The 23,290-nt window shown below is 38.6% G+C and overlaps 1 protein-coding gene and 1 pseudogene across 2 annotated transcripts in view; both read right to left on the bottom strand.

The window, feature by feature from the left end:
- The window catches only part of LOC146714760 (E3 ubiquitin-protein ligase RNF19B-like), a 230,548-nt pseudogene that overhangs the window by 68,814 nt on the left and 138,444 nt on the right, over nucleotides 1–23,290 (bottom strand). The window lies entirely within an intron of this gene.
- Nucleotides 11,250–19,581, bottom strand: LOC146714765 (uncharacterized). Its single transcript, XM_085451107.1, has 22 exons — nucleotides 19,443–19,581; nucleotides 18,358–18,526; nucleotides 16,729–18,021; nucleotides 16,490–16,629; nucleotides 16,150–16,354; nucleotides 15,971–16,072; nucleotides 15,695–15,885; nucleotides 15,472–15,613; nucleotides 14,737–15,387; nucleotides 14,560–14,637; nucleotides 14,188–14,351; nucleotides 13,969–14,088; nucleotides 13,846–13,893; nucleotides 13,673–13,756; nucleotides 13,499–13,564; nucleotides 13,251–13,342; nucleotides 12,366–12,426; nucleotides 12,218–12,268; nucleotides 12,083–12,127; nucleotides 11,934–11,998; nucleotides 11,749–11,857; nucleotides 11,250–11,629 (listed from the first exon to the last, which is right to left on the bottom strand). Exons 3-22 carry the CDS (start codon nucleotides 16,745–16,747, stop codon nucleotides 11,360–11,362), a joined length of 2,703 nt encoding a protein of 900 aa, XP_085307233.1. The 5' UTR covers nucleotides 16,748–18,021; nucleotides 18,358–18,526; nucleotides 19,443–19,581; the 3' UTR covers nucleotides 11,250–11,359.

Consider the following 23,290-nt stretch of genomic DNA (forward strand, 5'->3'; position numbering starts at 1 on the left):
GAGGAGACTGTTGTTGTGATTTGGCGCTTTATAAATAAAACTGAATTGAAAATTGAATTGAACTGTGCTGGTATGTTGTTTTTACAGAGAAGAGGCTTTCTCTTTTCAACCTTTCCAAACAAGCCCTCCATGTTCAGTCTTTTACTAATTTTACAATTATGGACTTTAACATGTAACATGCTAACTGAGGTCTGTAGCATCTGAGATGCTACTCTTGGGCTTTTTGTGATCTCCTTGAGCATTGCACAGCCTGACCTTTGGGGATATTTGCTGGGACATCCACTTCTGCAAAGATTGTGGCATTGTGTTAACACACAGCTGAATACCCAAGGTAAGTAAGATGTGACAACAGAGACAGTGAGAGTTGAGCTATTTCTAGTTATCTAGTATTTCTTAATTTCACCCATTGTCTATTCCTACTTGCTAAATTCTTCGGTAGCAATTGAGGATTCACATCTCAACTGCCCTCCAAGTGCTGATAATAATGTGAGCATTGAATGTATGGGATATTATAGTATTAAGGAATGCATTATATTCCCTATCAATGTTCCCTCTCATTTTCCACGTGTCTGAGCGAACACACAAACTCTCTGAGCGATCACTGTGAGCAAAATCAGATGTGTGCACTGTGGTCACGCCAGCATCGAATCCATCCAAGTTTCATGGTTTATTAAGATAATCAAATTACAGCATTTACATTTATGTTAGACTACTTTTAATTAACTTCTTTAGCCCATTTATAATGAAAATGTAAAACAAAAATGTAGTCATTGACCTGTGTAGTATGTTAACACTATTGGAAGTAAAAATAACTTTAACTGCAATTTTGAAAACACAACTTTCTTTTTCTTTTTTATAAAGCTCTGACTTGTATTATGAGTCTGTGGTCTGGGAGAGAGTCCTGTAACTCTCTGTCTGCAAAATACAGTAAATAAAGACCAATGTTGGGCAATTAATTATATAGTTACTTCTTCGAAAAAGTAACTCAGTTTGGCAAATAACAAAGTTTTTTGCAGCAATTTTTTTAATGCAGCCAAGGCGTTTTTTTTTTTAAATAAACATTTTAAATTATTTACAGAACAATCAGCTGTTCTACATCAAATTTGATGCCACACAAATTATTTGTGCCACTCCAAAAATAATTTCTGTGACTATGAGATAAAGGAGAACAACAGCCTGATACCTGCAGGCCTGACAACAGGATGTATCACTCCTGTAACACCTGTAACATTCAGTAGTCGCCTCATTGTTCTGACACACAAAACAAAACTACTGACTACACTACACACTAACTACACAAGATTTGCGCTAATCGCCGCAAATCTCTCACATCTCAAAACACCGCCGTCACTCCTAAAACTTCCCCCCGTTTCGTAACAACTTGCCATATCATTTTTTGATTGGTCGACATGGCACTTTTTTCGACCAATAGAAAAGGGTGGGGGTGTTTTTGGTTTTGTTTTTGCTCACAGGCGGAGAGATTTCTTTCGAGCCTTTTTTTCTTATAAAACGTTTCTTCCCGCAGTAAATATAAACAACGATAGTATTCAGGAAAAAAACCAAACATTGCATATTTTTATCATAACTCTGGTTTTACGTAGCCTATCAACACAATTTAAAAACTGGTATAAAGTCCACACTTTTCCGTCAATTGTTCCGTCTGTCCTGCTCGCATCTCCAATGGTTGTACACGTTGTCATTAACGTGGCTTCACTCTACATCAGCCACACCGCTTTGCTAGCTAAAACACCGGTGTCGGCCATTGACTGTAGAAAACATGGACGACGTGACCCCGCCTCCTACCATTGTGCAAAAATGAAGCCAAAATATCCTGTCACTACCCGATCCGTACCGGAAACCCGATCGGTACCCCGCATGCGCAAATCTTACGTCACTTCCTCTCTTTGCCAACATTGCGACATTCAATATATTTGAATGATACGGTTAGCGCTCAGTTAGCTCCTAGCATTTGTCAACAGCTCTTCCTCCTTTTCGACTGCCCGGGACATTTAAACAATGGATGTATACAAGCAAATTTATGCTTTTCTCCTCAATGGAGAGCTTCCCCTGACTGAAGAACTGCGCCGTAAAATACGAAGAATGGCACCTAATTACAAGCTGAAGGGTAACTACGAAAATTAATGTTGATCTTTTATTTTATTTTTTTTATTTATAATTTTTTTTTACTTTTTTTCTATATATCTATCTATATTACACCTGTAATATATTACACCTTTTTTATTTTTTAACTCTCTCTCTCTCTCTCTCTCTCTCTCTCTCTCTCTCTCCATATATATATATATATATATGTGTTATTACAAAAAAATACAAGTCTGTCATATATACCCCATATATAGTTTTAAAAATCAATTTCAATTGAAGGTAAGTGTACCCTACTGGTGCAGATACATTATCCCAAGCTTTATTAATATCTGTCTGACATTTTATTTTACTTTACTCCGCAACTCTTTCAGCTTTTTACATTTTCATCTTGTAACAGACAACAGACTCTTCTACACTGGCCCCAGTATGCAGTGCATGCGCTTGGTAGTCATGTCAGAGGAGGAGAAGAAGTCAGTTCTGATGGAATGCCACAATAACCCTGGTACCGGGAACCACAATGGTGTTAGAGGTACCCAAAACAGGGTTGTTGCTGGCTATTACTGGCCAACATTGAACCAGGACATCAGTGAATGGGTATGGCCTTATTTCAGTTAACAAGATAAAGAACCTTGTCTTTACTTGCACACTTACATTTTAACATTAGTTTCTGTGTGGGTGTGTGTGTCTGTTTTTGTTTTTTTTTGTTTTTATTGTTATCAATTTACATCAACTGGTTTGATATTTTTTGGGATACATCTTTCAGGTCAGATGCTGTCATCGCTGCCAGATGAATGACCCAATCAAGACTGTGGCACCAGCATTACATCCCATCAAGGTACATCTTAAGGCCTGTTCACCAATTTTATTTTCATGCTAGTAAGCTTTTGTGCTGCAGGGTAGCTTTAAATTTTAATTTGATAAGTTCTGTGACCTGCAGGTAAAAGAACCTTGGGAAGTGCTGGGCATGGATTTAATTGGACCACTCCCGGAAACACGTCTAGGGAACCGATATGTCCTGACAATGACCGATCTGTTTACTAAGTGGGTGATTGCAGAACCTCTTAAGTCCAAGACTGCAGCTGAGGTCTCTGCAATCATGACCTGTAAGTTATACATGTTTGGCATGGTCAGGAAAATCATCACTGACCAAGGAAAGGAGTTTGTGAACCAGGTAAAACTTGTGAAAGTGTTATTCATGCCTTGATATGATATGATATGATGTATTAGGGCCAAGTTTGCTCATGTCACTGCAGCTCAACAACAGCATTTTCAGCATGCTGAATATTAAACATGCTGTCTCCAGTGCGTACCACCCCCAGACCAACGGGCAGGTAAGCATTTGGATAGCTAACCTTGGGTCACTCATGTGAAATCCGTCATGCTTATTTATCTATTCTACAATAAAACTCAAAGGATGAGAGGACCAACCAGAACATCAAGCGTGCTCTCAGAAAGTACGTCAACCAGAACCATGATGACTGGGACGTTCACCTTGCTGCTGTGGTGTATGGCATCAACACCGCAAAGCAGGTATTCCTGTTTTGACATTTTGTATTCCTTTTAAGATACTTTACAGTGTTGCATTGTTTTAAGAGTGTTTTTTTAAACTTATAATTTAAAAAAAGCAATTGACAAGTGCAAGAGAAAGTGAAATAATGGAGAGATTTTGTTTGATCAGCACTCCACCCGCCACAGTCCCTATTTCCTGCTCTTCCACCGACATCCACGTCTTCCTGCTGTGATGAACGCCTGTCCCATGGACGATGACTTTGAGGTTGCAAACCCTGAAGAGGACATCGACACAAGAGTTGAGGAGATGACAGTTCTGAATGAAACGGTCTGTACGTTTGAAGGGGGCTAGCTGACAGGGAAAGGAGATTTGTTTATGAAAAACGGGAAAATGTGGTTGATAACATTCTCATTTTTATTGTGTATTCAACACTTTCTCACTCTTATTTTTGTGTCATTTTTTGGTAGGTTCTTCGCAACATTGAGAGGGCACAGGACACCCAGAAGAAGACCTTTGGAACACAGAAAAGGAAGCAGGTAAGACAGTGTGTTTTTCAAGCAGGTGATGATGTTCTTTTGTCAGGTGATCCAAAAAGACGACGCATTGGAGATGCATTATTGAGCCAACACCAAGGACCGTACACTGTGGCCAGCATCACACCAAAGGGGGTGGCCACTATTGTGAAGGGAGCAACTTGCCAGAAGGTAAACGTGTCCAGGCTGAGGAACTACCACAGATCAAAAAGTAAGAGTATGACATGCAATAAGTAGTCTCAATTACATTTTGATTTAATGTTAAAAAAGGATTAAAGTTCGTATGTCATGCCACATATTTGCATATTATCAGATCCACCAACTGAGAGGAAGTTTCTCCTGGACCACTCATATGGGACTCCTGAATGGCAGATTGATCATCAGTATGCCAGTCCAGGAGCAAAGTGGCAGAAAGACTTGGACCCTCTTCAGTCCAGTCTGGTAAGGCACATGTCTGTGCAGTCACGTTAAACCTTAATAAGTTAAAGTCATTGATGGTTTTAGAATTGCTGAAGCATGAGAGTAATTCCAGCCTTATTTAGTATTTTCCCTTTCATTCTTTTTCTTTATTATTTTCTATAATATTTTGAAGCAAATTCACATGAAATGCTCTTTTCATTTAGCTCGAATATGTTTTGGACCAAAACCGACCTCCAGGAGAACTCCTAGTGAAGGAAGACAATATCTGCCTGACTCGGGAAGACTTTTGGAGCCTGGGTTTGGAACACTGCTTGGAATCTAATGTAAGTATATCTTGTTACTTTAGCTAATGTAACACAAAGAAAATATCATGAAATGCAAGATTTTATGAATAGTGACTGAAACTGTATTCTGTTGCTTTTTGCTGTTTCTTTCAGATTGGGAATGCTTGTCTGAAGATTGTGGGCGAAGCTGCACAAAGACATGTAATCTGTTGTACTGGTATATTTTTTCTTCGGTTAAAGCCATCAATGGTTGTTGTGTATTGATTTTGGGTTTTTGTGTGTGTTTCCTTTAGGGAAAAGATGTTCACATTGCTGACCTCTACGTCGTGGCCACCTGGAAGGATCCACAAGTCAACCTGCTTCGTTGCTTGCCGGTATGTTTTTTGTTGATTTTTTTCTCCTGTGTGTGCATTTTTACTAATTTGTACCAATACCTGTAGGAAAACTTTAGGTCCAAGGACATCCTGCTTTTTCCAGCTTGGAGCAGGCAGGCAGGTGAAGCTGACCATTATCTGCTCTGTGTGAGTGCCCTTTCTCTTTCTCGCTGTGTGTTCTTTCATCTGACAGAAAATAACGGAGGTTGAGATGTCATGTTTTCATGGATGATGCTAACATGTCCATTTCAGGCTATATTGGTAGCTGAGAGACAGATACTCTTTCTGGACTCACTTCGCCCTGATGGTTTTGCAGATGATCTCTACCGAGCCATATTTAGGTTGACACTAAAGAAATGACAAGTTTTTCTGGCCTTGTTCAATGGCCAAGTGCGTTCTTTGGCAAGATCATCTAAAAGCAGCCTCGTTCTTAGGCTTAAAAGTTCAGGAGGGAGCCTCGTTCTTAGGCTACTTCATGATAGGGATGCACCAATACTGGTATCCAGTCCCATACGGTTCAAATGAAATCGTATCCATATCCATATCTATCCAATACCACGAACAGATACTTGAAATGTGGAAAATCGGTAAAAGTTTCACAGAAAATGTTTATTTTTCACACAAATTTAGAATTTTTGGGTCATTTCTCTGAATATTCATTTAAAAAAAAAAAAAAATTATTCACCGTTATTATTTGTAACAAACACACACACACACAAAACAATAAAACCTGCCTTCCAATTCAATACATTTTCTGTGTGGTAGAAGTATCAGCATTGGTATTTGGTATCAGCAAAAACTCAGATCCAAGGATCTGATGGTTTGAAAAACGTCTTGTTGCATCCCTACTTCCTGATTTTTTTTGTTAATGGCAAACATTTGATTTGTGTGTTATGTGTATTCTCTACAATGCCAGGAGAGTAGCAGCCTTTATTGATTCTGGATCCTGGATGGAGAAAACAGGAAGACACCTTGAGGTATGTTTTCAATGCAAAAGTTTGAAAGCTCATCAGGTACAAAATAATTCAATAAAAAAAAAACTAGCAGGTGCATCTCAGCTCTCTTCATTTAAGGACACATTTTTCTTTTTACAGTTCTTTCCTCAGCAGTACAATGGAAATTGCTGCAGCATCTTTATGCTGATGGTGAGAATTTTTCTTTTCCTGCCATTACTTCAATGTAACATTTAAACATGTTAAAGGTTTCTTTTACTTTACAGTATGCTCTCTGCATCAGCACCTCATCTCCACTATCTTTCACTGAGGTAAGCTTTTTCATAAAGTACCACCAAAATACCTGTGCCAGTCTCCAACTTTGATAAACACTATATTATGTTTTTCTTTAGGAGGACATGCCAGCAATTCGCCAGTGGTGGTGTATTCAGCTGATGGAGAGATTCTGCATTGAGGGGTATGGCTAGTATTATAGACAAACTGGCACCATCATAATCACAGTTTTCAAAGTTAGTATTAATTGCAGTTTTGGCTCCGGGAACACATCAGGTCAAGCAAATGTTTGTGAAAGTGGCTTAATGTAGTCAATTATAAACCCTGTGACTGAACATACAAAAGAGAGCAGCAGTACACAACTAGAGTCCATTCTGACTGGCATTGCTTTTTTTTTAAGGCTTGGACAGAGATTCGCCTTCTGGACAGAAGAAGCATCCCTTCTCCTCCAGGGAACTCTCCAGCCTGTCTTCAGGGTACCAAAGGCGACCTCCTCCAAGCCTTTACCAAGTCTAATCAGACAGGTGAGAGAGGACAACAATGAGATAACCATTTGTAGAATATAACCACAGAACTGTTGAGACTATTCATCACAATGCAGGTTTACATACATGGTGGTAATCTTCATTTCCATGTAATGTGATAATCATGTTTTCCACTAAAGGCTGATGCTGACAGGTGCCCTATACTGGAGGTAATCTCTTTATTTTCCCTTTTAATTAAAATGTTGATGTAACTGAATTAGTAATTAGAATCACAGGTAGCACCATCAGGGCAGAAGGAGGCATTATTCAGTAGTGGAATGAAGTACTAGTTATGAAAACACCACTAAATGTAATGTATTTTCAGTCCTCATATTTCTGAAACTTGGTGGACAAATTTTGTATTTTCTGACCCATATTTTACAGTTACCAGCATGTGTCCTCATCGACATATTGGAAGAGGTTGTTCTGCACGAAGGGGATACAGCCATCTGCAAACTGGCTCTGGTGTGCTCCATGTTCAGAGACCTTGTGTCTACTGAATATTTCAGAAGACGGGCACACTTCAAGTGGCTTCACAGTAAGGGCTTCAGTAAATTATATTTCCTTTTTTTTTTTTGCTGTTGTCACATTTTTTTCACTGGCAGAATGTAAATGTTTTGTGTTTTTGTTTTTTGCTTGTGCTGTACACAGGCATCTGCACATGGAGCAGCTTCTCGGAAAAGTACAGAGAACAGTACTTTAACATGTTCACAATTGAGATCTGCCTTCAATGTGGAGATCAGTACAAACACTGCCCCCGAGGTATACAACACTGTATAATCTTATATTGCGGTCATTACAAAAAGTGAAAATCTCACTGGTGCGTGACATGCTGAAAACCATACCTTGGAGCCAATTTTTCTCTCTGTTTGATTTTTGTTTTTTTGTATTACAGGATATGTTGGAACAGGTAAAAGAGGTCAACTACGGGCATTTTATTCGGAGGAGATGCGCCCAGGCTACTGCAGCCACATTTGCATGCAACTGTACAGCTAATATGTTTGCACTGTTCACCTACACACACACACACACACACACACACACTGGTTTTAGTGACAGGGTTCCCCATTTGTGGTTCCCCCACATGTTGGTTCGTGTTCTGATACCTGTTTTCATTTGTGACAGTTTTTGCTAACTCTTGTGTTATTGGTTATCACCGATTTCTTTTTATTGTTTATTTAATTTCTTTTGCCCTGTGTGGCCTGGCCTCGGTGGAATTCTTTGTTACTGCATACGAGCCAAGAACTCCTAATGACCTGTGTTTTGTTTAATGTTGTTTAATTTAGTTCCTTAAATTACATTTATGAAATAAATCTGGGTTGTAACATATTTTCTCTACCTGTATCTGTTGTTCATGTTCTTGAAATCTGTTGTTTGTTTTCAGTATTGTTACAGTAAACCTGTGAAAATTATACAGTGGTCCTGTGTAATATTATATGGATATATACAAATGAGTGTAGTCAAATCTCAATTTAACAAATGGTTAACCTAAGAATACCCTTTTAAAAATATTGTCAAAAATTAATTTTGCAACATTGTTAATTTTGTGGTTACAAAGAAGAAAGTTAATTCAAGACAAAGTGGCAAACCAAAAAATCTAATACAAAAACAGAAAGTAAAACGATTTTAGGTGATCAGCCACATTGCCTTTAGTGCAAGAATATATTATATTTTATTATTAGAAAAACATTCCTAGAATATGTAGCAAAAATTGAAAACATCTGCTGAATTATGATGGTGCATTTTCAGCTTTCATATCAAAGTATAGCCTAGTGTGTGTATATAAATAAAAAATTGTAATCTGTCACATGAAAATTCATGAGCCAAATGAAGTGTTTACTGACAATTGACAGTGAGGAGTGGACATCATAACTATTCCAATCAATAGTCTCCACAGTGACAAGCATAAACACACTCGATTATCACTAAATCAACTTTAACACACGTTTGTAATGACGCTAATTCAGTTTACAATAGGGTTCATTCGCTCAGTCAGCAGGTGGCGGTATCCTCGTACACTGGGGAGTACACTGCCATTAAACGAACAGACTAGCCGTAAACACGTAACTTCGGTTAAATCTACTTTGACAGCGAAAACTAAATTGCGTTTTTGTCACTATTGATGCTGCTGAGAAATAAAAATGGTTTTAAGTGGGGGGTTTTAACACTCTGGGTTTGTTCAAAAAAATTCACCATCCCCTAAATTGTTCGTGGCCAAAAGTGACACTTGCTGTTTCGCTGATTTATTTATTTCTTTTACAGTACATCGCGTTGTGCGTTCTGATTGCTGTAGACCATTGTCAATCAATCTAGTCCAGTGTCTCCTGTACAGGAGCGGTCCCTAATAGGCCCACGGACCGGTCCAGGTCCGTGAGTCTTTTGGTACCGTTCCGCGAGAGTTGATCCTCCGGTGTGAAATGTATGGTTGTAGTTGTGTGTCTTATTTTGAAAGAACTATTTACGCGTTACCATAGCGACCAGAGAGCGCTAAGAAGCAGAGAGGAGGATGTCTCTGTCATTGTTGTTGGCGCACAGCTCAAGTCACGTTTATCATTATATTTACAAAATACCACAGTTTCTTTTTTTAATTCTTTTGTTGTATTTCTCCGCGACACCTTAAAGGTCGTTCCCTGAAAATATTGTCTGACATTAAAGTGGTCTGTGGTGCAAAAAGGTTGGGGACTCCTGCTGTACAGTACAGAATGCGTTTAGCTTGTCGAATTTACATAAATCTTCGATCGCTAGCAGTGTAACTCTGAAGTGCTGTACTGTATGTTTGGAAGTTTTCTCCCAAACAAACACAACAATGCCGACGAAACGTTTTGCACCCTCAAATGCACCTTTTGTTTTCATTCCATAATACTGGACTTGTGTTTCTACGAAGGTTTGAACTCTAACAGTGTTTAAACAAAAGAGAAAAGTGTGAAAATGTTCATGCCTGTCTGAGAAAAGTGTATAAAGCATGTAGTGAGTGGTTTTACAGTCTTAACATCTGTAATAATTGTAAAAAATAAATTTGGCTATGGATTTCACCTACCGCGGGTTATTTTTAGAACGTAACACCAGCGATAAACGAGGGGCTGCTGTATTATTAATAGTAGAGTCTGGGACATCTAATTGATTAATATCAACATTGATTATTATTCACTATTATTTTTGTTCAAGGAGAACCAAAAATATAAAACTCTTTCAGCTTGTTTGTTGCCAAAAATGGCCACTTTTTGTGTATGTTCACAAAATGCTATAAAATGTAGATTTCTTAAAACATTTATCTACTTTTACCGACGTGACTCTTTAAAATAGCACCAGTCCTTTTCATCAAAATCAAAATTGTATCTAAATTTTTTACTCTTTATAGCCAGTTAGGTTATATATTACCATTAACTTTTCAGATAAAACGGTGATAAAGTCCTAATGTTTTCATGAAACTTCCTTTTTTTCCCCATCTGAGCATCGGGGAAAAGGCTGTCTTGCAATTGTTGAGGTCACTAGTGTGTGCCCCATTTCTTCCAGGATCACTCTCGTTATAGGTTTTAGTGGACTCCTAGTACTGCGAAGTGGTTTCATGGTACAAAGGGATTGCATTCCAAGATCTGTGATTCTGTAGAAATGAGCAGTGATGCCCTTCCTACCATCTTTCCAGAAAAATAAGTGATCTGGAAGCTGTTAGGCTGACTTACAGCAGCAGCACTTTCTGCACCTGCATAAACTCCAGGACACATTTACTAACGATGTTTGTTGCTGTATGTGCTGCAGCTTTGAATTTTTTAATAATATATATTTTGTTAATATTTTGGCTATGGTGTCTTGTTATGAAATGTAAAAGAGTAAAAGTGTTGTTAGCAGGTGCTTCAAAGCTAAGTTTGACTGGGAAACTCAAAGCTCAATAGTCTGTATCAACAGAAATTCACTGCAGCCTATGTAATATTTCATGCGTCATAATTTATTCTACTCTATCTTGCAAATAGATATTTGTGTGGCAATGTCATGCACAACACACACAACTATTAGATCCTTAAGATCAAACCCGTGTCATTCCACTGCAGTGCAGTAGTCAAAAAAAAGAATAAGTGAAGTGTCCACAAATGGCCAGGATAGAGCCCAGAGTGTTAATTTTTAAAATGTATGAAAATATTATTGTTTACAATTATTTACTGTTAATATCAACAATAAGCTTTTTATTTTGAAATTACAAGTTTAAAAAAAATGCTTTTACATTTAATGCTGTTACACTGTAATCCTTTATTATAAGTATGGACACAGAATCAAGTGAACAACATTTTGAAATAAGTTTAATAGGAATTTTGTACTACGCAAAAACAACAACAACAACAACATATTAAACAAACAAACAAACAAACACAGCCAGTGCCTTCATTTGTCCATCACATGTCAAACATAGCACTGACCCTTAGCCCCTGCTCATCAGCACATGCATTCAAAAAGAGCTCCATGTCCTCTGCAAACTGAAAAACAAAGAGGAACAAGTCCCTTGCTCCAGTGTCTTCTTCCTCTGACATGTCTCTTAAGACCCTCTGCTGGTCTCCTTGATTTAAGGACACATATTTGGGCATTGTTACGTGTCCACGGAAAAGTGCCTTATTTTGGACAACCCACTGCACAGCAGGACGCAGATCTGCAACAACTGCTGGCTCCTGTGTCAGGCAAATGGGGATAAAAACATAGTTATTTCTCTGCTGCAGAACAGTTTTTTAACAGTTATTCAAATGTCACTAAACATGTAATTACACTACTGTTTAAAGTGATTACTGACCTGACTGACTTCCTGTAACTTGCGCTTTTTCACTCTGAAAATGGGCACGTGTTGTCCTTCAAGCACAGCTTTGGCTTCCTCTCTCCAGTGTGCAAATAGCTTGCCAGAGCTTAACAGAAAATGTTGATATTGTTAAGGTGTGTAAACTTTGACACAACATAGAACAGAAGTCAAAGTATAAATACCTCCTGAGATCAAAGTTCTCCATCAACAGCAAGCACCACCATTTACGCAAGTAGGGCATGTCTGACTGTAAAATATTAATATGAAACATATTTAACAACTTTCAAAAGATTCAAGACTCCATTGCTGTGAAAGTAAATAGAATACTTACTATAGTATAGTCAAATGAAGCATCCAGTGCCACGTACAGAGCAGACTATTTGTAAGAAAAAATAAAAATGTCATTTTTCTTTAGAAGCTTAAATTAGCTTCTGTATGAATCTCAAGAAGAGAAGAGACAAATTACCATCAGCATGAAGATCCCACAGTCAACTCCATAGTCTTGGCTTGGAAAACCCTGTATTACATTGAAAATAAAGGCTCTTTAATAAAATCCCTTAAAAGAAGACTAGTGTAATTCATATTATTCACCATACACTTAAACTAGCACATACCTTCAAGTCACAGCTCTTTTTTTCTGACCACTGCCCGGGAATGATCTTCACTGCAAGATTCCTTTTTTTTTTTAAAAAAACAGTTACATTCACAAGTTAACAGATGATGATCATGATGGGTGTGAAATGTTTATTGCTAATAGCACCAACTGTAACTACAGGCCTTAGGAACACGACCTCAAAAAAACAGCATAACAAAATGAAAAAGTACAGTCACATGCTCACAGTTGGTCAAAATAAAGCATTTACAGCTTTAAGTTAATGTTGGCATATTTTATAAAATAATTTTTAATGGTGTTTTATGTTAAAATAGAACACTGGAAGACCCAATTTATGTCTGAAACTCATCTACAGACAGTATCACTGACTTGATCATAATTTGAAGATGAGAATAAAATGTTGAAGCATCATGCTGATATATCCATCCATCCATCCATCCATCCATTCGCTTCCGCTTATCCTTTTCAGGGTCACGGGGGGCGCTGGAGCCTATCCCAGCTGTCATAGGGCGACAGACTGGACAGGTCGCCAGTCTGTCGCAGGGCTAACACACAGGGACAGACAACCATTCACACTCACATTCACTCCCACATTCACACCTAGTGGCAATTTGGATTATCCAATTAACCTATCCCCACAAGCTGCATGTCTTTAGACGGTGGGAGGAAGCCGGAGTACCCGGAGGGAACTCACGCAAACATGGGGAGAACATGCAAACTCCACACAGAAACTTGCTGATATAGTTTATAGAAAAAGCATGTGAGTGTACTGTATGTGTGAACACTCAAGATCAGCAGAACATGATCTGGGATGCACTTAACCTGGAACACTGAACAGGTTCCTGAAAACTCCGGAACAAACCAAAAATGCTTATAAAAATGTGACCTCAAAAGTGAAACATATTGTTGGCCACCAAATCCTGCCTTGGTGTATAATGGGTCAAGAAAGAGGATTTCTCTTTTAGGTGGCTTCAGTACCTAAAAGACAGTTAGCCATGACTTCAAACCTGAAAACAATGTCATTGCAAGCGATCACAGTCAAAGACTTTTGAAACTGCGTCATAAAAGCTTGAATACATCTCAGACACATAGCAAAATTCTAACAGTTTGTACGTGTCAAAAAACAAGACTTACACACAACTGGAAATGACCAGGTGTCCAGAGAGGGAGAACTATGATGTCCATCCTCTGAGCATCAGTCTGAAACAGAATTGTATTTTTAAGTATCCTGTATATGAACTCGCACCAAAGTTATAAAAAAAATCATTTGGATTACTTGCTTGTTTCTTTAAAGGACGGTACACTTACAGGAAAGGACCGCAATGGATCACAGCCATAGGGTGCAAGCCAAGTCCGGGTGACATACAGATTTTCGATGTAAATGCTTATCCCCTAGAATGTAAAAAAAAAAACAAAAAAACATTTAAAACAACAGCTCTTTAAATTAAAGCTTGACAATCATCATATACAACATACAGTACCTTTGACTGAACAATTTTAGTGATAAGCTCAAAACAGCCATTTCCAATCTGAAACAGAAAAAAATCATGATAACAATGAATGTACACTTTATTTTTTCATATTCGTAGAAAAAAAATACTTACAGTCGATTCCATTTCTTTGTTTAAACCCAGTGTCCAAAAATCTGACCGCGTGAGGCATCCAGAAGACGTTTCAACAATCAGCTCATCTTTGGGTCTGCTGATGTCCAGAACATAGTTGAGCTAAAAAAAAAAAAACAGATAGGTGTCATAGACTGTGGATGACAAAATCAGATAAGCACTAAAAGTTGCACTTTGCGACATCTGAAAACTTTAACATACAAGCTGTTGTTGGCCAGGGTGCGGTACAAAACACCATGATGAACGGCTGGCCAAAATGTTCTCAGGCTTTGTCAGAGCTTCGCACGGTGGTCCACACGGGTCAGGAAAAGTTGCATCTGTTGACCTTCGATTGGCTTTCTTGTTGTCAACTCTTTTCTGAGGTTCTATAGGGATTTTAACAGGTTTCAGACAAAACACTACATAGAATGCATATTAAATGCAAGAAAAATAAGCACTATCTATAGAAGGAAATTCATTTTAAACAGCATGTAACAAATTCTTTTATGAGCCATCAACTACAACAAGATAATGAATGCAAGATTATTATTTCACGTACATATGTCAATCACTATTCAAAATAAGAAATTTTACCAGTGTCACCAGACGTTGAAGGTGCTGGGTTCAACACCGTTTCTGTGATTTCTCTGGGTTTATTGCACACCTGTGGGGCTAGGTACACAAAGAAAAGAATATACACACACAGATAGGAACAAATATAACATGTAAACAATGGTAGCGTTCTGGTCATGACACAATGCATGTACTTACCTACGACAGCTTGACCCAGTGCCGACAATGAGATATTGATCTTTCCAAGTCGACCATGTCTTAGCTGCCTCTCCAGAAGTTTCTTGTTGGTGACAGTGTTATAATGATGATTTATATTTCTCATCAGAAACACATGTGTGGATGGACTCATATTACTTAAAAAGTAATTGCTTTTCCTCATGTTTGCAAAGAACTGTTCAACAACTTGACTGTTCAGCCAGCCTTTCAGCTCCGGGACAAGTTGAATTCTGCGTAATATGTCCTTGGGATCTTTTGTATTTCCCTCATGAAATCTGTCATACAGGACATAATGGTCAGATGATCCAGTGACAGGATGAGGATTTTCATTTACACTATCCATCCTTTCATGTAGCCATGGAAGATTCACTTTCAGGCTTCCATCCTGTGCAGCCTTGACATTTTCCTCAGTGGGCTCAGCAAGTCGACCTTCATGTGGATGAAATGGCAGTTTATCAGGAACCCGCAAATTGGTGTGTGCTGCCAAACCCCTCGCAAAATCGTAAACACAGACGTTTGGCATGTGCTTCCAGGACAGGAGAAGGTCAGCAAAATCCCGGGGACTTTCAGCACGAAGATTAAATTTAACACTGTATACAATGCCATGTGGACATAGTATTACAGACCATCCTCCTGCAAGCAAAGATTTAAAAAGTTGTTTGTAATTGTAATTACATTTTTTAATGCTACTTCTAATAATCGCTAAGTGATGCTTACCAGAGGCACCCCATATGCTTTGAAAGACCTTATCATATGTCTGCCTGCTCTTCATCTTCTCCCTCAGTCTGGTGATGAGATCAAAGCGGGAGCCTTTGGAGTCGATGTTGCATGCTTTACACAATTTTCTTACCACTCCAACCTGACAGCAATTAGGGAAAACTGTAAATGGAACAACCCCAGAACTTTATGTCATATTCTGAAAACTTCAAAGCAATGTTACCTTTTGTTTGGCAAGTTCATCCAACAGACGGTCTTCTGTGACACTGCTAAGCTTTGCTTCATGTGAAGAGCTTGTTCCTACTTTTTTAAACTCTGTGTTAAGCACAATGTCACTTGTTCGAGTTTCACTCCCGATCCATGGTGCCCAGTGCGTGTAACTTGGTGGAACGGAAAATGGATTCTTCACACCGCCTACAGAAAATGGCATGTTTTTAATTACAATCTAAATTACTTTAAAACACTGAATGACTTTCAAAAAGTTTTTGCCATCACTCACTTGGAAAAAAACCACGGCTTATCATTTCCAGGTGAATAGAGTTCCAAAAACCTTCAATGTCATGTTCACCATTGAAGTCTTCCGGGGCTTTGAGGTCACTCACTATAATAAATTGACTCATGAAAACATGCACATAATGTACACAATGAAATATATACACAAATGTACATTAAACTTACCTGCTAACTTGAACACCCCTTTTCTGTGTAAGTCCATAACTACCACAGGGGGGTGAAACCCACAGTTTATGCAGGAGTACATGTATTCTGCGTCAGTCAAAGCCTCAAAATGGCAATAAGCATGAAAAATGGTATCCCGAGAAGGAAACTTCACTCTTCTTAAGCCCTCCAATGAGTCAATGACCCTTGAAGCAGATACATGGTTCTGTAATATGACAAAAGGGTGAAGAAGACTATGATTACACAGATATTTAAATTTGGTCACCAAAATATCATAATGACACAAACACATTTTTAAAGCAATCTTCAGATGAGTATATTTTATTTTTGTGATCCTCACCTGCAGATTTTCTCTCAAAAAAAGGCAAAGTTCAAGAGACAAAACAACATGGTTGTCAAAGTTGTGAAGCCCATCTGTCCACTCCTGGTACCTGTAGACCATGTGGCACCGAGGACACGATCTATGGTGTGTTGAAACATCTGTTAAAGACAAATCACATTAATGTCAAAACATTAGTATAGGAACAATTATAACTAATTATTTCACACTGATGTTTAATCTTATTCATTAAAACTTACTCTCAATCACTCCCATCATGCTGACAATCCTCGCTTTATTGGTAACTAGAACAGCCTCATCAAGTTTTTGGTGCTATGGGCACACCTGGCACAACGTTTCACATGGAAAGAGCTGTTTCTGATGATCCATTTTCTGTGAGATGACATTTTCTGGAAGAGATCCAGGTATTTTTTTCTCTTTAAAAATATAGCGTATACTCCTTTCGACGGCAGCATTGTCCTCAAAGGAAGAACTCTCCTGAGTCATCTGTGATGGGGTGCCTGATGATAGTGGTACAGTTGATTTGAAGATGTCTCTCTGTGTCTGGAAGAGATGCCATTTAGCTATGTTTTTATGAGGACATGATATTCGAGGCTTTGCACAAGCACAATGCCAGGTGTTCCTCAGAGCATTGTAAGTCACAAATATTCTGCCAAGACGGCAGAAACTGTGTATTTCCGGCTCAAATACAGACAAACAGATCTGTGTTGAGGATCCACCAAAATCCACCCTCACACAAAGTGGAGCATGTGCCATCTGGGCAGCTTTCTGTCTCTTTATGCATGTAGCAGCTTTGGCCTCTCCAAAAAATTTAAGGTCCACCATTTCCATCACGATGTGCTCTTGAAGAAAAACCTCCTTTACAGTTTCTCGGCAGTAATCTAGTGAGCGAAGGTGCTCACATAAACTGAAGCCTAGTCCGCTCCGCTGGGCCAGCAACTGGTATTGCTGACATTCCTCCAGCTCACATCTGATATTGTGAGACACCCCCCATGTTTTCCTCTGAACGTGAACTGGCACAGAAAACCCATGGCCAGTTCTCTGCACAGCAAATAACCCTGTAGTTTCATCTACACAAACACACTGCAGATGACTGGCCAGGCAAACATCTATTGATTGGTTGGAGTGCTTCCTCATCATGTGAGCCTTGTAGTTTTTGGTACGAAGAGTAAGGCCACAGTGAGGGCATGTCAAATTCATGGACTTTCCATCAGCTGCAGTTTTATTGAACGCAGAGGGTAGAGCATATGAATGTTCTAACAAAGAGTCAGAAAATGGTTCCGATCCCAAAGACAAAACCTTGGGGGGGAGACGGGGCTCCTCGAAGAGTACTGCCGGAGGAATACGGGGCTCCTCGGAGAGTTCAGCGGGGAGCAGTCCTGATAGTGGTGGCTGACTTGGTATTGAAGAATGCTGACAAGACAATAAATGCCTTGCCATATCCCCACGCCGTATGATTGTAAGATTACAGACAGGGCAGTGAAAGTGTCCTGTTGTCCTACAAGGCAGCCTGCACCGGCATATCATTTTATCTGTAAGAGAAAAAAACAAACAAACAAACAGATGTAATTTAAATGTAGTTGTATAGAATGCAATCAATTTGTCTAACAATCAGATTGTACATGTTAACAAAAACATCCAAGCCAACCTCAATAATGAAAGTTAAATGGTATGGATCACAAATGTTATGTCAAGAAAAGTGGTGAAAAGTAAATAAAAATATATTTTATAAAAACACTATTTTTGTTGCAGATGAATGCACTGAACTGTACAATATCAACAGCAACTTTTAAGTCAACAAAGATACTGCAGAAGTGCTTAAAAAAGTGCATATTTATAACTATAAAGTATATTTAATACAAACATACCTTTGAAAGGCAAAGCATTTTTTATATGCACACTGAGATGCTCCTCAATCTTTGCCCTGACAGCAGGGCTGAAAGTGGGGCACAGAGGGCAGTGAAAAAGTCCTCTGCAACACGTGTTGCATTCCTGCAATTCCGGCTTCAAGCCCGAATTCCAGATTGATAAGTGCATCTAAAACAGAGAGAGAAACAGATAAACACCATATACACATTTAAGTTAAGGTTTTAGCAGAAATAACAATTTACAGTTGGCATGTAATAGATTTGGGAAGAAAATCCTTGAAAAAAACCCCACAAATATATTACAAGACACTTTAACTTGTGAGACATGTTTCTATTGACATGTAACAGTCAATTGAACAGGGGCTAACTAAAATCTGGCCAATAAAAAAGCTGTACAGAAAAGAATGACAAATAGAAGTATTGATAAATATATAAATCTGTTTGTAACGAAATTTACAGTGTTGACGCTAACCAAAGGTGTCACAAGTACACACGTTCCTTACTACAGTTTAGATACCTCTGTTTAAAAAGCACTGACTCAACTTTTTAGTTAAGTCGAAGTAAGAAGTACAGGGTCTAAAATATAATTTATGTACAAAATTTTGAAGTAATCTTGCGTCCAAAGCACGCGTGCAGGGGGCTGATTTACAAATGTACGCATTACAAAGTACAGATACGCGTGCTAAAATGTGAGAAGTAGAAGTATAAAGAAGTATACAGTAGGCACAAAAAAGTACAGCAGTAAAGTAAAGATACCAGAAAATTCTACTTAAGTACAGTATTGAAGTATTCATTATTTCGCATCTCTGACGCCAACAATAAATCATACTCTAATGCAAAATGTGGTTTTTGCTTCTTCTCGCCCACAGAAGAAGTTAATCCAGCTCTCTTACTGAAACCAGGCCCAGGAAAAAGCATATCTGTGCGTTTCTCTGCCATGGAGCACGATGAAAAAACATTAAAATAAGGAGGAATGTTGTTGTAACGCAAAAAAAGTGGCAACATGATCATTGTAAGAAAACTAGACGATTCCTAGAATTATGAAATCACTAACGGCAAACTTATTTAAGAAAGACTTAACCAACCTTTGCGATCAACTTGCAAAACTTCCACGGTTTCCATGCGTGTTTACGGCTACTGTGGAGGTCACGTGTTTCCGGCTACTGTGTAGGTCACGTGTTTCCGGTTAGTGTGGAGGTCACGTGTATCCGGTTACTGTGGAGCTCCACAGTGGCTGCAGCCAGACCCTTCTCGATTTGTACGGTCCGACTTTGCACATGCGCAGTAAGGATCGGGAGTCCCGATCTGTCACTATCTTTTTATTTTTTTATTTTTCTCTACATTATATTAAATGTTTCATTATCGGAAAGATTTTAAGAGATACTTGTTATTCTTAACATCTTAACAGATACTCTGACCTGTAACTATCGTAAAATGCTTCGACCGGAAGTAGACACCTTTCGCGCATGCGGGGTACCGATCGGGTTTCCGGTACGGATCGGGTATCCCGCCTGTGGAGGCTGCCGGGGGGACTGGGAAGATGGCGGAGTGAGCGGTTCAACTTGAGTGGGCTCCGAGGCTTTTCCTGAAAAGAACCTCCTTTATGTCTTGACCGCAATCAAGTTAACCGGAATTAGAAGCAGACTAGTTATACTTCATCTCAAAAACTTCCTCCCTGTGTTTCTCTCCGTCATTCTCGGCCACCTTCTCCGAAGCGGCGAAATGGCTAACATTAACAAAGATCATGGCTACCACCTAGCGGCTCTTCGACAGGCGTGCGACGAAGAAGATATTGAATGGATGGAACAGCAGCACGACTTATCACAAGACAGACCGCAAGCTGATCGTCACCACACACCAGTTAAAAGTCCAAATCCTAAAAAAATGAAGGCTAACGAATCGCAGACGCAAAACGAAGTTTCAAACACAGTTCTCCTCAATGCTATCCAAAAACTGGTATGTAAATTTGACACCCAAAGTGAACATTTAAAGAATTATGAATTCCAGTTGCAAGAAAACACCGACGCTGTAAGAAAAGTAAAGGAGTCCGTGGATGCTAATACGGAAGCTGTTAAATCTGTGGTGGAAGATGTGAAACGTATTAAAACGCAGATGGCGACGCTGAAAAAAGAGAACGAGGCTCTTCGTGAAATGTGTCTGGAGCATGCTAGATACAAACGGAGATGGTCTTTGCTGCTAACTGGCGTTCCTGAGAAGGAGGGGGAGAACACGAGAGAAGAAATAATCAGAATTCTGACCAAGATAATTCCTGCGAACGCCGAGCAGCTGTACAACACAGTGGATACAGTGCACCGGCTGGGTCAGAAGGGACGAGTTGGTGACAAACCCAGGCTGATTGTCATACAGTTTGCCATGAGAACTGTTCGAGACCTAGTGTGGAAGATGTCCAAGGAGGCGAAGCTCTGCAAGGAGATGAAGATTCGGTTTAGAGAGGACTTTTGTAAGGAAGACAGAGAAGCCCGCAAACGTCTGTGGCCGAGGGTGGAGGAGGCAAGGAGCAGAGGGCTCAAAGCTTTCCTGAAGGACGGATATGCTGTCATCGATGGTCGTCAAATCAAAGAATGAAAGAACTTTATAACGACCTAGATAAGAAGGTATAACTGTTCAACTAAATTTAAGCCGGTAACTTGCTCAATGGTCCCTGACTTTGACTGGGTCTATTAGTTAATAGGAGGTAAAATGTTCCATTGCCTTACTCTAGTTATTACAGCACTTTCAAGCTATATTCAATGGTTCTTTCAATATTTTCTTTAAATGTTCGAGGTTTAAGAAGTAACATAAAGCGTAAAGCGATTTTTCTTTTTTGTAAGGAACAGCCTAACACGAATTGTTTTTTATTTCAAGAGACACACAGTAGTAAAGATGATCATATATTTTGGAGAAAGCAGTGGGGAAGCGGTGATATTTATTTATCTCATGGTACCTCTCATTCAGCAGGAGTGGCTATTTTTCTACATCGTTTTAATGGAAGAGTTCTTGATCATAAAGGTGATGAGGAAGGTCATTGGTTAATGGTTAACATGGAGTTGGATGATACTAAGTACATTTTAGTAAATGTTTATGGGTTCAACAATAGAGCTAAAAACAGGAAATTGATTTCTGATTTGAAAAAAATGATAGAAGAATGGAAGATCATCTATTCAACTGAAAAAGTCGTTGTTGCAGGTGACTTTAATATGGTACCAGATGAAAAACTGGATAGATTTCCAACTAAATATAACTCTTCTCATTTTAACCAAATATTAATGGATTTCTCCTGCACCCTCAACCTAATCGATATCTGGCGTAACTTAAACCCAGAAAAACTGCAATACACCTGGAATAATTCTGAGCGCTCTCAATGCTCAAGACTGGATTATTGCTTAATAACTGGTAGTCTCTTCCCCCTATCATCCAACTGTAAGATTCTTCACTCCCCTGTTACTGACCATTGTGCCATAACACTTTCAATCTCCCCGGATAATAGATTATCAGAACCGAAGAATTCTCACTGGAAGTTTAACAGTAACCTCTTACGAAGCTCGTCTTTTTGTATAAAAATTAAATCATTGATAGGAGAGGTAAAAGCAATGGAGGATTTTTCTTCTACTAGTAAATGGGAATGGTTGAAGTTTAATGTCAGAAAAATTGCTAGTGAAGAAGGAAAATTAATGGCTAATAAAAGGAGACAGAAACAGGCTGAAATTACTGCACAAATAAGTTCATTGTGCAATTTATCACATCTGACAGAGGAAAACTCTATAGAACTAAACCAGTTGCAGTACAAACTAGATGAACTTTATATAGACAAAGCAAAAGGTGCCTTCATTCGCTCAAGGGCTAAATGGATTGAGGAGGGGGAAAAGAATTCTTCTTATTTCTTTAACCTGGAGAAAACTAGACAAACAAAAAAAACTATAATGAAGTTACAAATTAATAATACCCTGACTGAAGACCAACAGACTATAAACAACTATATCACAGAGTTCTATTCAGCCCTCTACACTACAAATTATTCCAGTTCGGAGACTAATTCTTTTTTTAGCTCTATCCATGGAAAAATTCCTCAAATTGACTCACACTTTAAAAATCTCAATGAGTCTGAAATCACTTTAGCTGAATTGGATGCTGCTGTTTCCCAAATGGCGAATGGTAAATCACCAGGTCCCGACGGAATCACGATTGAATTTTACAGATATTTCTGGAATGACATTAAAGATCTATTACTAGAGGTATTTAATGAATGTATAAATGATCAGATGCTATCTCCAACTATGAAACGAGGAATAATTTCTTTACTTCCTAAACCAAACAAGGACCCTATCCTTTTAGATAACTGGAGACCTATCACACTTCTTTGCTGTGACTACAAATTATTAGCTCATGTCTATGCCAACAGATTAAAAACAGGAATAACTCAAATAATAGATGAGACACAGTCTGCCTTTATAAAAGGGCGTCATATCCATAATCATACCCGTTTAGTATTAGATATGTTGGATTACAATCATTTAATTCCTCATGATAGCCTTATTTTATTTCTTGATTTCTTTAAAGCTTTTGATTCTTTGGAGCATAATTTTTTATTTAAAGCTCTGGAGGCTGTGGGTTTTGGTCCCAGATTTGTTAGTGTAATGAAAATGTTGTACAGAGATATAACAAGTAGTATTGCACTCAATCAGGGGTTTTCTAATAGTTTTAAAATTCATACTGGCATTCGGCAGGGATGCCCTATTAGCCCGTTATTGTTTATTGTTGCAGCAGAAATGCTTGCCATTTATATCAAACTCTCTTCAGATCTGGAAGGCATAAACATTCTTGATAAAGAATTTAAAATTAGTCAATTTGCTGATGACACTGCCTTATTTCTAAGGAATGTAAATATGGTCTCTACTGCAATTAATACAATCCTTTCATTCTCAAAAGCATCCGG

This window comes from Copadichromis virginalis, linkage group LG3 (assembly GCF_057382275.1).
Source record: "Copadichromis virginalis isolate Kocher_CV1m ecotype Utaka linkage group LG3, C_Virginalis_male_GT1.1, whole genome shotgun sequence".
In the NCBI taxonomy this organism is placed as follows: Eukaryota; Metazoa; Chordata; class Actinopteri; order Cichliformes; family Cichlidae; genus Copadichromis; species Copadichromis virginalis.

Coding starts and splice junctions, on each gene's coding strand:
- LOC146714765 (XM_085451107.1), bottom strand. Junction 13,565..13,672: donor ATCCATTGCGGTCCTTTCCT/GTAAGTGTACCG, acceptor ATTCTGTTTCAG/ACTGATGCTCAGAGGATGGA. Junction 12,269..12,365: donor AAAAGAGCTGTGACTTGAAG/GTATGTGCTAGT, acceptor AATGTAATACAG/GGTTTTCCAAGCCAAGACTA.